The 14,171-nt window shown below is 39.1% G+C and overlaps 1 protein-coding gene across 2 annotated transcripts; it reads left to right on the top strand.

Annotated features, from left to right (window-relative positions):
• Window positions 1-1,441: 1,441 nt before the first annotated feature.
• Window positions 1,442-13,301, top strand: anxa6 (annexin A6). 2 transcript variants are annotated; one of them, XM_020639430.3, is made up of 25 exons: window positions 1,442-1,863; window positions 2,819-2,875; window positions 5,222-5,306; window positions 5,462-5,556; window positions 5,646-5,759; window positions 5,849-5,939; window positions 6,019-6,098; window positions 6,189-6,245; window positions 6,488-6,581; window positions 7,233-7,328; window positions 7,430-7,488; window positions 7,629-7,751; window positions 7,844-7,902; window positions 8,190-8,268; window positions 8,889-8,970; window positions 9,064-9,158; window positions 9,304-9,417; window positions 10,044-10,134; window positions 10,229-10,308; window positions 10,525-10,578; window positions 10,693-10,786; window positions 10,893-10,988; window positions 11,073-11,131; window positions 11,333-11,455; window positions 12,841-13,301. In XM_020639430.3, exons 2-25 carry the CDS (start codon window positions 2,873-2,875, stop codon window positions 12,898-12,900), a joined length of 1,983 nt encoding a protein of 660 aa, XP_020495086.2. In that variant the 5' UTR covers window positions 1,442-1,863; window positions 2,819-2,872; the 3' UTR covers window positions 12,901-13,301. The 2 variants fall into 2 exon arrangements, with proteins under 2 accessions (XP_020495086.2, XP_020495085.2); XM_020639429.3 differs by having other exon boundaries at window positions 11,333-11,470.
• The last annotated feature ends 870 nt before the right edge of the window (window positions 13,302-14,171 follow it).

Below are 14,171 nucleotides of genomic sequence, written 5' to 3'. Positions count from 1 at the left end.
AATTTTAAATCTCCACTTACTTCATTGACATTTCTCTGCCTGGCTCCAAAGGCGTATGAAGCATTTACTTCATTACGCCTTTGGCACAGCACGTCTCACCTCGGCTAGTGGAGAATAGTTCCGTCGTCTGTACAAACCTGCTTCTTTTAAACGTGCGTACGGATACTCATATGAATGTTGTGAAAGGTTGACAGCATATCCAATATCACCTCATATGTATGGCCTGCATCAAAATATTCTCTGAGAGTAGAGAGTCTGATTCTCCGGTGTCGCTCATGTTTTGAAATCAACTCCAATCAGCGACGATCCTTGTCGACTGCAGGTACCTACCTTTTCCGGTTTAAGTTAATGTCATCGTGTTTTCTTATTTGTTGTTGTGTTTTGTAATTTGTGGTTGTGTTTTCTTATTTGTTGTTGTGTTTTGTAATTTGTGGTTGTGTTTTCTTATTTGTTGTTGTGTTTTGTAATTTGTGGTTGTGTTTTTTGATTTGTGTTTGTGTTTTTTGATTTGTGGTTGTGTTTTTTTCTTTGTTGTTGTGTTTTGTGATTTGTCGTTGTGTTTTGTGATTTGTCGTTGTGTTTTTTTATTTGTTGTTGTGTTTTGCACTTCTGGGCCACCGTAGCTCAGTGTGCAATGCATTTAAAAAAACAGAAGAGGTCAGTATACAACATGTAACACTCTTCATATGTTGCTTCCCACCTTAATATCTGTAATGTATATGTCTTCATCTCACTCTGAACAGTGTGGGACAACAATAAAGCCTTATCATAATGAAGACATTAAATAAGGAGGCAAACAAATAACCATATTTCATTCATAGTGGGTTAATGAAATAGACTGTTCGAATAGAGGCTTAAACAAAAACTGTCCTTTGTGTTTTTACAGTAATCTAGGGTCATGTCAAGGGAACACTGATAGTAACCACAAATTACCCATGAAGTAAGTGACGCATGAGATATCTCCGGTCAGAATGAACTGTATCCTACTGAGTCATTCTTCTATTTTTGGCTCTGGACTGTCAGTAAACTCTTTACTTCCTAGAAGCTATCCTTCCTCTCATCTTTCTGAAGCCCAAAGAAATAATTGCAATAGTAAGCTTTCATCAAAAATGCAAGAATTGCTTAAAAAATACTCTGTGCATATACTGTCACAGAAACTAAACAGTTAAGACAGAATATTCTTCCACTTAAAGGTAAGTGTCTTATAATCATAGGTAGGCTTCGTCAGGAAACCAGTTTGTATCAGTGTTTGTTCCACCACTCTTTGAAGCTGTGAGTTATAGTCTGTGATTAATTTGTTTCATCTTTTCACTTTTACACTCTGGCCCACAATGCTGACATGCCCCCCCCCCCCTCCTCTGAAGTGCACTGCTTTCTCTCCCCTCTTACTGGAAGAGACGCCTGACTCGACTAAAATAGAACAGACAACTCTCACATCAGTGCCAGCAAAAAGAGCCTCACATTTTAACTTTCAGTCATGTGACACACATTTGTAAATTCCGACAAACTACGACAGTAAGAGCCTAGTCTAGTCGTGATAGTTTATACCTTTAGCGAGATAAAAGCTTACATTTGAAAAAAAATAATAATAATTGCACCGCCTGAACTACTTAGGACTAAATGTTCCCCGGTCAAATACCTATCTTAATAGTTTTCGCTTTGCGGTAAGACATTTCTGTGGGTCTCTCCCACACGCGCTGCAGAGACGCCGCAGTCATTACGTCACGGAGGACACGTAACGGGACGGTCTGAGTCTGACGGAGGATCCACACAGACGGAAAGACCGGGTGAGCAGGGACAGGCTAGTAGACAGCCGGACCGGACTACTCTCACCGGATACTACAGACTTCCTGCACAGTAAAGGTGACCACTTTGACACATTTTCTGTCCGAAGATAAACTTCCTCTGTAGAAACTGGCCGATGGGCCCTTATTAAATGTGACATTTACATTACTAAGCAGGATAGCAAGAGATGAACAACACCGTTGTAATTAAATCAAGGGGATTAGTAACTTCAATTTACTGAGACAATGTATTTGTTCTGGTGAAAGAGCACAGTTTAAAATTTGAGAAACAGCAGGTTAGATATTAAGGTATAAAACCTGAGAAGTTAAAACTGTGTGGTGGGTGCAGGGTGTGGTTCAATAGCGGCCCAGTCCCCCCCCCCCCCCCCCCCAGACCTTGATTCTGCCAGAAGTTAAACTGTGCATGCTATTTTGGGAGAGCTTCACTCCTGTCTTAAACAGTATGGCTACGACGTTTAAAAGCTTTTTAAAAGAAGTTTTATCTTGTGTCTCTAGAAAAGCTAAACGAATAGGCTAAAAGTCTACATTTATCCTTTCAGCTATTTCTCATCTTGCCTTCATTGTGGCTTGTTGTGTTGCACTACAATGCTGAATTCAATTGTATGGTGGGCCTAAGTGAGTGAACTAGTTTTTAACAGGGCTTCAACGTGCTGCCTTTGTACAGTGTATGAAAGGTTGCATTATAGGTTAGGCAGTATGGAAAATATGACACTACAGCTTTCCTGCTAAACTCAATGATGTAAATTCTGATCAGCAGCATGACATTTTAGCTGAATTTAAAGTCTTAAGTGTCTCCCTGTTCTTTTTCCTGTGCTGTTCTGCAGAATTGCTGTAGGATGTGGACTGTCAGGCTGTAGACTGAACAGCCTGCCTCATTAGGTTTAATCAGGAAAACGAGGAGGGGTCATCATTTTGAATACTGTCTCTTTTTGACACGAGGACACCTTCACTAAGACATGGAGGCTTTGTTTTGCTGCTAACCAACCTCTCATCAGCATTTCCTCTCTCTTTAGGCCACACAACTTTTGATTCCTGCCCAGTGAGGACACAGAAGACCAAATATAGAAATGGTAAGCGGACCTTTCTGATCTTGCATTATGTAAGTGCTGTGAGATATTCATTGTATCGTACTGCTGAGCAACATGGAGGGTTTTGTGCACCTTTGAATGAGGTGTGTGGATAGAGAGAGAGAGAGAGAGAGGTCATTTTCCTGCCACCTGTCACCATGTGTCCTCCCCATTACGAAGGCAGTAGTGTAGGGTGTCAGTGCTACATGTGGCCCCTGCACATCTGAGAGACGCACTTCACAGCATCTGTCAAAAACAATAGCTTTGTAGAATTATCAAAGGCAGGCATCCAAATGTATTGTCCTGTTTGTAAGTCAGTGCCCCGTTGTCCTGGTTTTCCCTGAAGTGAAACACACACCTCTTCCTAATTAAACACTGCAAAACTGTGGCCTCAGCAACAGAGGAAACATGCAACGCCTACTGTACTTAGAAAGACATTAAGCCAAATAAGACATTTGCACTTTTCCCAATCCAAAGAAAGTCAATTACTTTGGTTATAGGCCTGTTGTTAGGGGCTTTTATTTGTGGTTCTGTTGATATGTGGGTGAGGCTTTCCAGCTGTCGTGAGGAGTGATGGTTGCTGTAGCGAAGCAGACGATCTGAGCATGTGCAGTGGCCCCTCAGCAGGGTGGAGAGCATAATTTGGCTGACTGCCTCAATGCAGTAATCTTCACTGGAGCAGCTGCAGTTTGAGTTTCAATATGAAAGGCAGAGCTTTTTTTGTGTGACAGGGCCATAATAGAACTGATGAATGTCTTCGTTTTAAACACTGACTTGTGACAATGTTCTCAGAAAGAGATTTTAAAGTTAATAAAATACCCTGTGCATTTTGTATGTATTTGGGGGACAGACCCCTGCAAAGGGCGTGACCATGTGTGCAACCTGAACCCACACTGCTGATACACACCTACTGCCCCACCCCTACACAAATGCACTCGCACACACACTGCAAGATTCAGTCTGATCCGCTGGCAGTGAGACAGGCGCAGAAAGTCAGCTGCTGTAATCCCTTGGCATCACCTCCTCTCCCTATTTTCTAGTCAGTGCCACTTTTGCTAGAGTCTACTTCCCATACTGCTTGTGGGTCAAGTCAGTCCACTGTTAGAAAACCAAAGTGTCATGTGAGTTGAAGTCTTCTGACCCTTGGGAGGGTTCAAATCCAACCTTATTTCAACTTTTCAAGCTGGTTGTGTTGACGTAAGCAGCAGCTGCAGGGTCATAGCAAATGGCTCAAGCAGCAGGCGCTGATAATCACTCTGCTAAAGAACAAGATTACAGCCATACTAGAAGGCTGTTACAGTGATGCTTCGAAGTAAATGCTAAAGTCAGCACGCTAACATGCTCACATTGCCTCATTCTATCATTTTGATGATCAGCAGGAATAAGTCAAGAGAATCACAAAAACATGTTGGCTTTGGTGTTTGGAAACCATGATAGTTTACACCAAATGTTTATTGTAATACATTTAAAGGGTAGAGAAATCAAGCCAACCCTGGAGAATTATGTGGCAAATTTTTTTTACCCAAAACAGTTTAGCAAACACTCTCCCAAGAAAAACAAACACGTTGCTTTAAATGAGGGCTGTAAATATTCATTTTTTGGTGTCTTTTTTTGTTTGCCCCAATTGTTGTTGGTGGTGCTTTTAGACTTTATTGTGCTGTGGCTACTCAGCTCATTAGCCAAATCCTAGCTACCCAATGTCAACAACAGTACTACACACACCTAGAGGTAGGACTAAGAAATCTAGTACACTGGGTTTTTTAAAAAAACATTCAAAGATGCTGGTATATGTTATTTTTAATATTATGGTTGAGAACTGTTTCGACATATTGTCAATTTGTACTAAAAGACTGTACCGTAATATACATACACATAACACACAACAGCCACACTAGAAGCTCTTTAAGACACTGCTGTTTTGAGCTTAATGCTATTGCTAACGAGAGCATGCTAACATGTTTAAATTGACGCTGCTAACATACTGCTTTAGAGGTTGTACATGTACCATGCACATCATCGTTTCTGGGCTTTTTATGTGACAATGGGATAACTAGCATTAAACCTATAGTACTACTTTAATATCCAACCAAAAGATGTTAAGATATTTCCTGTACTGCAGTCAGTAAGGATGGTCAATCGACTAGTTAAGCCAAAAACATGAAACTGTCAAACCGAATTTGTGTTTTTTTATCAATGTATATCATTAGTAATAATAATAATAATAATATCATTAGTTTACTTAAATCAATTAAAATCTGCTTGCAATAAAAGACTTTAGATGTCTGTGTATTTTTTGTTCTTGAGTTGTCCCCATGTGAAAAGCCACTCCTCTAATATTGTCTCTTACAGGTGTTCAGAGGCACAATAACAGATGCTCCGGACTTTGATCCAGCTGCTGACGCTGAGACCCTTTACAATGCCATGAAAGGCTTCGGTGAGCCTTTTTGACCGCAGTGTCAAAATCTTTCATCACCTGCATAGGATGAATGATCATTCAAATACTTTAACGCTCTAGACTTGACAGTGATGCTATCAGTTAATAAGTTAATGTGACTGAGGTTGTTGAAAATGTTGCTCTGTGTTCTTCAGGCAGTGATAAAGACGCCATATTGGACCTGGTCACCTCGAGAAGCAATGCACAGAGGCAGGAAGTTATTGAAGCATACAAATGCAGCTTTGGAAAGGTGCAAGACTACAAATCCTCACCTCATTCATTTTTTTGTTAAAGGTTAAATTGTGGCTACAACTCACATTGTGTCTGCTTTCTCCTCAGGACTTGATTGAGGATCTGAAGTATGAGCTGACGGGCAAATTTGAGCGTCTCATTGTCAGTCTGATGAGGACACCAGCCCACCATGATGCCAAAGAAATCCATGATGCAATCAAAGTAAGACATAATTAAGATTCTTAATCAACCTTTGACTACATTTAATGAAAATAAAATCCTCCACATTTCACTTCATGCTTTGTCTTAAGGGAGCTGGAACCAATGAGAGATGCCTTATTGAAGTGATGGCATCCAGGAACAACAATCAGATACATGGCATGGTTGAGGCATACAAAGATGGTATGGCGTGTTAAAGAGTGTTCTCAATAAATGTAGTATTATTTAATTTCCTTAAACATTTGAATATCTTTTTCCTCAGCCTATGGAGGAGACATTGAGGAGGATGTGATCGGTGACACTTCAGGTCACTTTAAGAAGATGCTGATTGTTTTACTGCAGGTCAGTGTACTGAGGAGTTGAAATTAAGACCATTGACATATCCATAATCCTTTACAATCGGACCTTATGAGTGTGTGAATCTGGTTTCAGGGGACCAGAGATGAGTCAGGAGTTGTGAATGCAGACTTGGTGGAGCAAGATGCACAAGTGAGAATTTACATTAATGATTAGTGGAAAAGTGTAGCATGATTAGGAATGCTGACAATTTATGGCTTTAATTAAAAAACTGAAAGACTTCTAGATATCTCTGACCTTTTTATGGATATTGAGCAATAGATGACACTTAAATGGCCTTATTTGAATATATTACAAAATAGTACCATGCTGTTACTTAATCCCTTTTTTATTATTGTTTAACTTGTCAACATTCCTTTCTTCCCTCTGCGTAGGACCTGTATGCAGCTGGTGAAGAGCAGTGGGGAACCGAGGAGGCCAAATTCATCATGATCCTGGGAAACCGCAGCGTGACCCACCTCCGCATGGGTGAGAACAGCGCTCAGGGAAATTAACAAGAGAGTGAGGCATCCACACCTTCCCACTGTGACCTCAAGTCTCTGAAAAGTTAATGGCACATTAAAAGCTTGTTGGATTGTTGCGAAATGTAATACCGTAACACCCCTTTAACACTAGAAACAGTCTGAGGCTTGCTGTTCAAAACTGCAATTTATAAATGGGCAGAGATGAGTTCAAGGCAGAACAAAAATGCAGGTTGTCCTATATGACTGTTTCTTTGAGAGAAGGTTTGGGGAAAATGACATGGGAATAAGTGTAACTGACAAAGCTTTTTTTATAGTTCTAGTGGAATTTCCAACATACTGATGTTTAGCAGGTGATATTGACAAGGTCTAGCATCTCGTGTAGCTTGGTAACATGCTAAAATAAGCACCAAATACTAAGTACAGCTCAATTTGTATGAAATGTCAAACATGTTGCTGATGACTGGTCTAGATTTGAAGTTAGAGGATTTATAAGTTTATACTTTAGCAACCTTCACTATCTGAGTAAGTGGAATACTGCACAGCTGAACTTAACATTTCTACTTACCTGTCATCAGCACAACATTAAAGTGCACATATGCTTAATCAAAAAGCACTAAATAATACACTCACTTCATGTTGTCTTCTGTTTGTTTAGTTTTTGACGCATACGAAAAGATCGCCGAGTGCTCCATAGAAGACAGCCTAAAGAGTGAGCTGTCTGGAGACTTTGAGAGGCTGATGCTGGCTGTCGGTAAAAAAAAAATACACACACACAGAGACAAATTGCCTTTATGAACACACACTCAAAATTTCAATTTGATATAAGACTCTTTTTCTGTTATTTTCTCACAGTCCAGTGCGTAAGGAGTGTTCCCATGTTCTTTGCCAGGCGCCTTTACAAATCAATGAAGGTAAACATACTCTGTGTAAAAATGGCTGTAACTAATAGTCAAATATTACAGTCTAAAATGATATATGATATTTGAGATGGATTATTATTATTCATAATCAGTTTCCTGACCCTCACACTTGTCCTCACCTTCATTTTTAGGGTCTGGGTACAGCTGACAACACCCTGATCAGGATCATGATTTCCCGCTCTGAAACAGACATGTTGGACATCCGCGAATGCTTTCGTTTAAGATATGAGAAGTCACTTTACAACATGATTAAGGTTGGTTGAACACTATAGGCTTTTAAAAAAAAAAACTTGATAGCACTTGATAGCACTGTTAGACTCATTCTGTGTGTGTTCAAACCTATCAGGATGACACATCAGGGGATTACAAGAGGACTCTGCTCAATCTGTGTGGAGGAGATGACGAGTAAGTTAATATATGACTGCAAGAATAAGCAGCAACCAGATGAGGGCGATAGAGCCCAGATTTTCAAGAGTTTTCGTTTCTAAAGGGACTATAAATTTCATTGGCCTAATGGGAGGGGACTGTTTTAGTACAACAGTAAAGAAACCCATGAACATTTTGTTCAAGTTAATGTGTGAAAGTAAAACAGCAATGATTAATCATAAACCCATGTTCTTAAAGATGTTCCCACTCTGTTCTGCTTCGGGCTTTGCTGAGTGTGCTGTCTTCTGTCAAACTGATCATTACAGCTTAGCTGGAGAGTTCTTCCCTGAAGCCGCTCAGATAGCCTACAAGATGTGGGAAATAAGTTCCATGACCAAAGTCCAGGTTTGGGCCCCATCTGCTCTCACATTAGATGTGTCGTTGCATGTTTATCCTGGCAGTGGCATGCATCCTATTTACCTGCTGACCCTGCAATGACCAGCTTCTTGCAGTGCCTAAAACTTGTGCTGATGACAATGCTATGTCTCCACAGTGAAGGCTTTGTTTGTGTAGCTGTGGATAGGTTCAGAATGCTTTTCTCTCAAAAACAAATCGTTTTTGTTATACTTCCCTCACCAAAACCCTGTTTGCCTCGCTTTGTCGCAGGAATGAAGGTCAGAAAGATCTCAGCATTTGGAAAACAAAAGCTTGTCTCTCTAACTCTCTATAAAACTGAATAGTTTTTCAGCCTACACACCTTTTCATTGTTGGTGGTGTCATGGCCTCTAACCTTGAGAGCGTACGCTCCCCCGCAAATGTCAAGAGATTAATATCAAATATCTTAGTCTGCTAGAATTTTGATATTATTGAAATGATACCTCTTGTTGCATAATAGTTTACAAGGAAATTATTTTTAATTTAACATGAATTAATACAAGCAATATTCTTAGTCTGCTACTCTGGATTATGTGTGTGTTTAAAGGATTGACTCTCACAATTCTTACTGTGTCATCTCACTACCTTAGCTAAGACCAACATTGCGTCCTGCTTCCAATTTTGACCCTGCTGCTGATGCACAAGCGCTGAGGAAAGCTATGAAGGGATTTGGTATGTGACCGTAAAAAAACGAAAGGTAATTTACACTGCTAAAGTTTTAGAAAATGTCGTTTTTAAATGTTACCACCTTTTTACTGCCTACAGGAACTGATGAAGATGCAATCATTGACATTGTTGCAAAAAGAAGCAATGCTCAGAGGCAAGAGATCAGACAGACCTTCAAATCCCTCCTTGGAAGGGTGAGAGAATAAGATGATTGAAAACAAAAAATGTTTTATTCACAGGGGCATCTACCCCGGGGTTATGTTAAATATCTTACAGGCCTTTTGCTTTCAAACTTCTTCCTGTAGTGAGCAAGTAACAGCTGTGTGTGTTGGTCCTCAGGATTTGATGAAAGACTTGAAGTCTGAATTGTCCAAGAACTTGGAGAGGCTGGTCATTGGGCTCATGTTGACCCCTGCAGAGTTTGATGCCAAAATGATGAAGAAAGCAATGGAGGTATGATTCATACAAATGACCTAGTTGTAGTAAACTTTTGTCTTGTTCATCTTTGCACACAGTATTTATTTAGTAGAAAGAGAAGCTCATGGTTAAAATTAACCCTTTGCTTTTTTTTAACATATTTCATTTGTTTCTGTGTTTTACTCTGAATGCTGTGCTAAAGAGGCTGGTTAGAAGCTTCAGAATATAGAATATATAAGAATCCAAATGACTTGCCTTTTAGGTGTTAAGAACACATCAGACATTAGTTAAACTTCCTTATTTAGAAACTAGTATAATACTTAACTCTGAACTGTGAAGAGTGCTCGAATATAAACTCACTAATGCTGTGATATTCAATATTTTTTCACATTTTGAAGGCCTTCCATATCAGCACAGTACCTCCTGGTTTGAGTTTTTCTTCTGTGTATCTTGAATAATCAAAAACACTCTTTGGTTAAGTTTAGACTTAAATAAGTCATGGTATCCCTGTACTTATCTGTGAGTCAGCCTATTAGGGTGAAAAGATATAGCATATCTGCTGTTAAAATACAAATGGATATTAAAAATTAGAAACAAAAACTGTAAAGCATAGTGTAAATTAAATTCTTCCTTTCCTTGCTGTGTGCTCTTCATTCCCACAGGGTGCTGGGACTGATGAACATGCTCTGATTGAGATCCTTGTCACCAGGAGCAACGAGGAGATACAGGCCATGAACGCAGCTTATCAGGATGGTGAGTTGATACTACACTAAGGCTTAAACATTTATTTATTTGTTTGTTCTGGAAAACTTGATCATGGAACTATTTATGTACCCACACCGTACAGGGTATAAGACGTCTCTGGAGGAAGCCATTCAGTCAGACACATCAGGCCACTTCTGCCGCATTCTTGTTTCTCTTGTGCAGGTAAAGTTCATCACCATGAGAACTTACACTGTGTATAATTTCCACGCCCACACACTGCAGTCTGTCTGCTGACTGAATCACAGATTAAACAACTCACACTCAAAGTTTTCTTTCACACTGTCTCACACAACAGTTTGGTGAAAATAGTGAAATGAAAATTATGAAACACATTTGTCAAAGTTTACAATGATAAATAACTGTCTTGACTCTGTGCAGGGTGCAAGGGAGGAGGGTCCTGCAGATATCGAAAGAGCCAATGCAGATGCTCAGGTGATTAAGACTTTGTGTATCACAGTGTTTAATATTTTACTGTGTTACATGTAGTATGACATGGAAGACTTATTGTAAACGTTTCCTACTGTGGTTCCCCTATAAACTCATCAGGACCTTGCTGATGCATGCAATGCAGAGTCAGATGACATGGAGATGAAGTTCATGAGTATTTTGTGCACCAGAAGCTTCCCCCATCTGAGGAGAGGTAAAATCCTGTCAGCTGGATCACACTGATCCAATCATCTAAAATGTGTTTTATATCAGAAAATGGATCCAGAATATAATTACTGAATTTGCTATTCATTCAACAGTATTCCAGGAGTTTGTCAAATGCTCCAACAAGGATATTGAACAAATTATCAAGAAGGAGATGTCAGGAGACATCAAAAATGCCTTTTATGCAATAGGTAATGACTATCTTTGACCTTGTGTGTGTCATAGAGCTGAAAATCTGTACATTACTTAACTCTTACGCTCCTTTTCCTTCACAGTTTGCAGTGTAAAGAACCAGCCTTCTTATTTTGCAGACCGATTGTACAAAGCCATGAAGGTATGTATTTACAGTGCTCTTAATATGTTGATATAGATGTATTTGCAGCTACAGTCATGCTGAACATCATCAGGGCCTTGAATGCCACACAAAGCAGGTGATGAGGTCACAATTGTTGGTGCATGTCATACATGTTGGTTTTTGTTCCTTTTTCTGTTCACTGTTCAGAATAAACCAAGCATCTGTTGATCTCCTGTGCAGGGCCTTGGTACAGACGACAGAGCGCTGATCCGCATCATGGTGTCCCGTAGTGAGATCGACCTTTTCAACATTCGCAAAGAGTTCAAGGACACACATGATGTCTCCCTCCACGAATTCATCCAGGTAGAAACTATGCTCGTAAGTCGCAGTCTTCGTCTACTAACCCTCCTGTGTGGTTTGCTGTGTCCTTGTCTTACTCTCTGTGTGTCTCTGCGGGAGCTTTTGTCTCATACCTTCTGTCCTGCTCTGCGTGTTGCACATCCCTCTTCTGCTGCTGCAGTGGGGTGGTGGGGAATGGTAATCTATAGCTTCCTGCGGTGGACTACGGGCTTGTGGCTTTAGCACAGCTGTTTAGGAATTTCCCTCCCGTGCTTAACTTCCTCTCTGTATCTGCTGCGTGATTGGCTGACAGCCGCAGAGACAGGAAGCCAGCACCCAAAAAACAGTTTGAGAATAACTTACAGATCAAATCAATGTGACACAAATACAAACAAGCATGTAGGGTGCCCTGGATTGGCTTTGCAAAAAAAAAAACACCAATCTGATTATTTAACAGCAAGGGTCGCCTTATACTGTTTCTTGTTTAGTAGGTGGAAAGTTGTGTACCAACCTTATTTTAAGAGTTGTGTAGTTCTGTTGAACACGGTGATGCTTTTAATATTATATTTCTATGTTGTCTATATTCATTTCTAATTCAAGCACTTCTAAAAGTTAGAATTTTCATAATCTATATAAATTGTAACTTCCAATAAATTAGAGAATAAAATGAGAGCGCTCTGACCTTCCAGACCAGGCAGGTGCATTATTTAAAATATATTTAAAGAAGTTTGAGAAATACGGTACTTACTTTTTCTCTTATAGTTAGATTAGGCAATCCATAAAACTCCCTGGTCATAAAATGATAAAATCCAGCTACTGGCATCTCTGAAGGTGCCAGGCCCTGCTTTATAGAATCCTGGTCCGTGGATTGTGTTTCCTTCAGGCAGAGCCTAAATACTAACTGGTTAACCTTGTTTCCATTGTGCTAAGCTAAGCAGCTAAAAGCTGCTTTTTTTTTTAGCTTTAATTTACAAACCTTAACACTCACACTTAAATTACTGTGGTTTTGAATCTGACTCAAAAATCATCTTAGTTTAAATCCAACAAATAAGTAACTGTTCCTTTAACAGATATTGTCACATAACATTGTGCTGCTGTTATAAAGATAGAAATCTTTACGTGTAAGTGTCAGCTGATAATGTTACACAGAAGGGTAATTCCACTTTTTGCTCCCTCGATGATTTCACTGGATTTTGACCGCATGACCGGTATTCATTCAATATAAATGAAAGATAAAGTTTTCACCATTTTTTACGGAGTCAGCAAGATAAGAGAGAAGCAAACCCTGATATCATGTGTCCTCTCTGTAATGACCAACTGTCAGTTGACAAAAAAGAAAAGAAAAATATCCCCACATCATTTTCCACTAATTCTTTCTCCTTCTCTGTTTGTTTTCCATCATTGTTCAGGGTGACACCTCAGGAGACTATCGTAAAACCCTGCTGACCCTCTGTGGAGGCGAAGACTAAACTTTCTCTGTAGACGTCATTTAAAAAGCCAGACACAAGCCTGATCACAAAGTGAAACTGGTGGTTTAATGTCAGTATCAATAGTAAGTGTCCTTTTACTGATGCCATGTCTCAGCCAAACCATGTGATCTTCTATCTCCCAACTATACCAAGCTAGTTTTCGGCCCTCATGTTTGATCTGTCAGTCCGTCATGGTAATGTTTTTTTTTTCTTTTTTTTTTTTTTCTTTTTTTTTTACAGTTAAACACCTTACAAGAAGATGTTAGTTTTTAAAGGTGCTTAACATGTACTGCAGATTGTAAAACTGGCAAGTCAGCTAGTGCCTTCAGACTTTAGACCGTCCAATGATTACTGTGATTTCAAGGCGTCAAAGACACCTAAATAAAATGATTAAAAAACAATCTTTGGGTCTTTTCGTCTTATCGTTATATAATACATCATTTATATAAGATTTTGTAACTATGAAATATTTAAATTCATTAAGTTCATGTTTAAGGGTTTACCAGCGACCATATTTGTCACAGTTTCTTCTTTTTTCTGTATGTGTTCTGGGTGGTGATCTGTTTTTTATTTGACAGGTCAGGTCAACAAAAATGATTAAATGTGTTGATACTGGCAATATCAGAATGGGAACTAAATAATATATTACATCAGGAAAACCTACTGCATATCAATGAATCTTCTGAATAACAAACTCAGAAAATGCCCATACCTTACTGTGGTTCTTAATTTGATCAATCTTCTCTCTTGTTATTATTTTATTATATTTTATGTCTTTACACTTTAATTGGGGCCTCTCAACAAAATCATTTACAAACATGGTACCTGTATAATCAGTTCCAATAAAGATTTTGAAGATTGGATCTTTGTTCATAAAGGCCAAGTATGAACGTATAAATGAAATAAATATTAGCATAAAAACCGTTGTTTTATTACATTTCCACAATAAAATAAAAAGATAATTCAAACATTAGAAAGCAGTCAGTAATGCTAATGTCAGTGCTGTAGGCCTAAATCTTCAACTCACACTTTTGTTGTAGCTATTTTGAACACTTGCAGAGAATTTTTTTTTCTTTTTTGAATGCCTAACTGTTTTCACACCTCATGTCTCATGAATCTCAGTTAAACTTGTTAGTGCAGTAGAAAAGTACAAGACAGCTGCCTCTGTTCTTGTCAGTGTCTCAGTTCATTGAATATGTGCAGCTGTTGTCAGGCCATCTTTGAGTTAAAAGAGGAAAGAAGAAAAAAAGATGTATGTGGCGAGGAAATCC

The sequence above is a fragment of the Labrus bergylta genome, chromosome 9, assembly GCF_963930695.1.
Source record: "Labrus bergylta chromosome 9, fLabBer1.1, whole genome shotgun sequence".
Lineage (NCBI taxonomy): Eukaryota > Metazoa > Chordata > Actinopteri > Labriformes > Labridae > Labrus > Labrus bergylta.
This window is presented reverse-complemented; position numbering and strand designations above follow the sequence as displayed.

Bases quoted from the DNA above. Each gene is read 5' to 3' on its own strand.
- anxa6 (XM_020639429.3), top strand. The intron at 5,760-5,848 runs GTAAGACATAAT...CTTTGTCTTAAG, and splicing joins AAATCCATGATGCAATCAAA to GGAGCTGGAACCAATGAGAG. The intron at 10,989-11,072 runs GTAATGACTATC...TTTCCTTCACAG, and splicing joins AAATGCCTTTTATGCAATAG to TTTGCAGTGTAAAGAACCAG.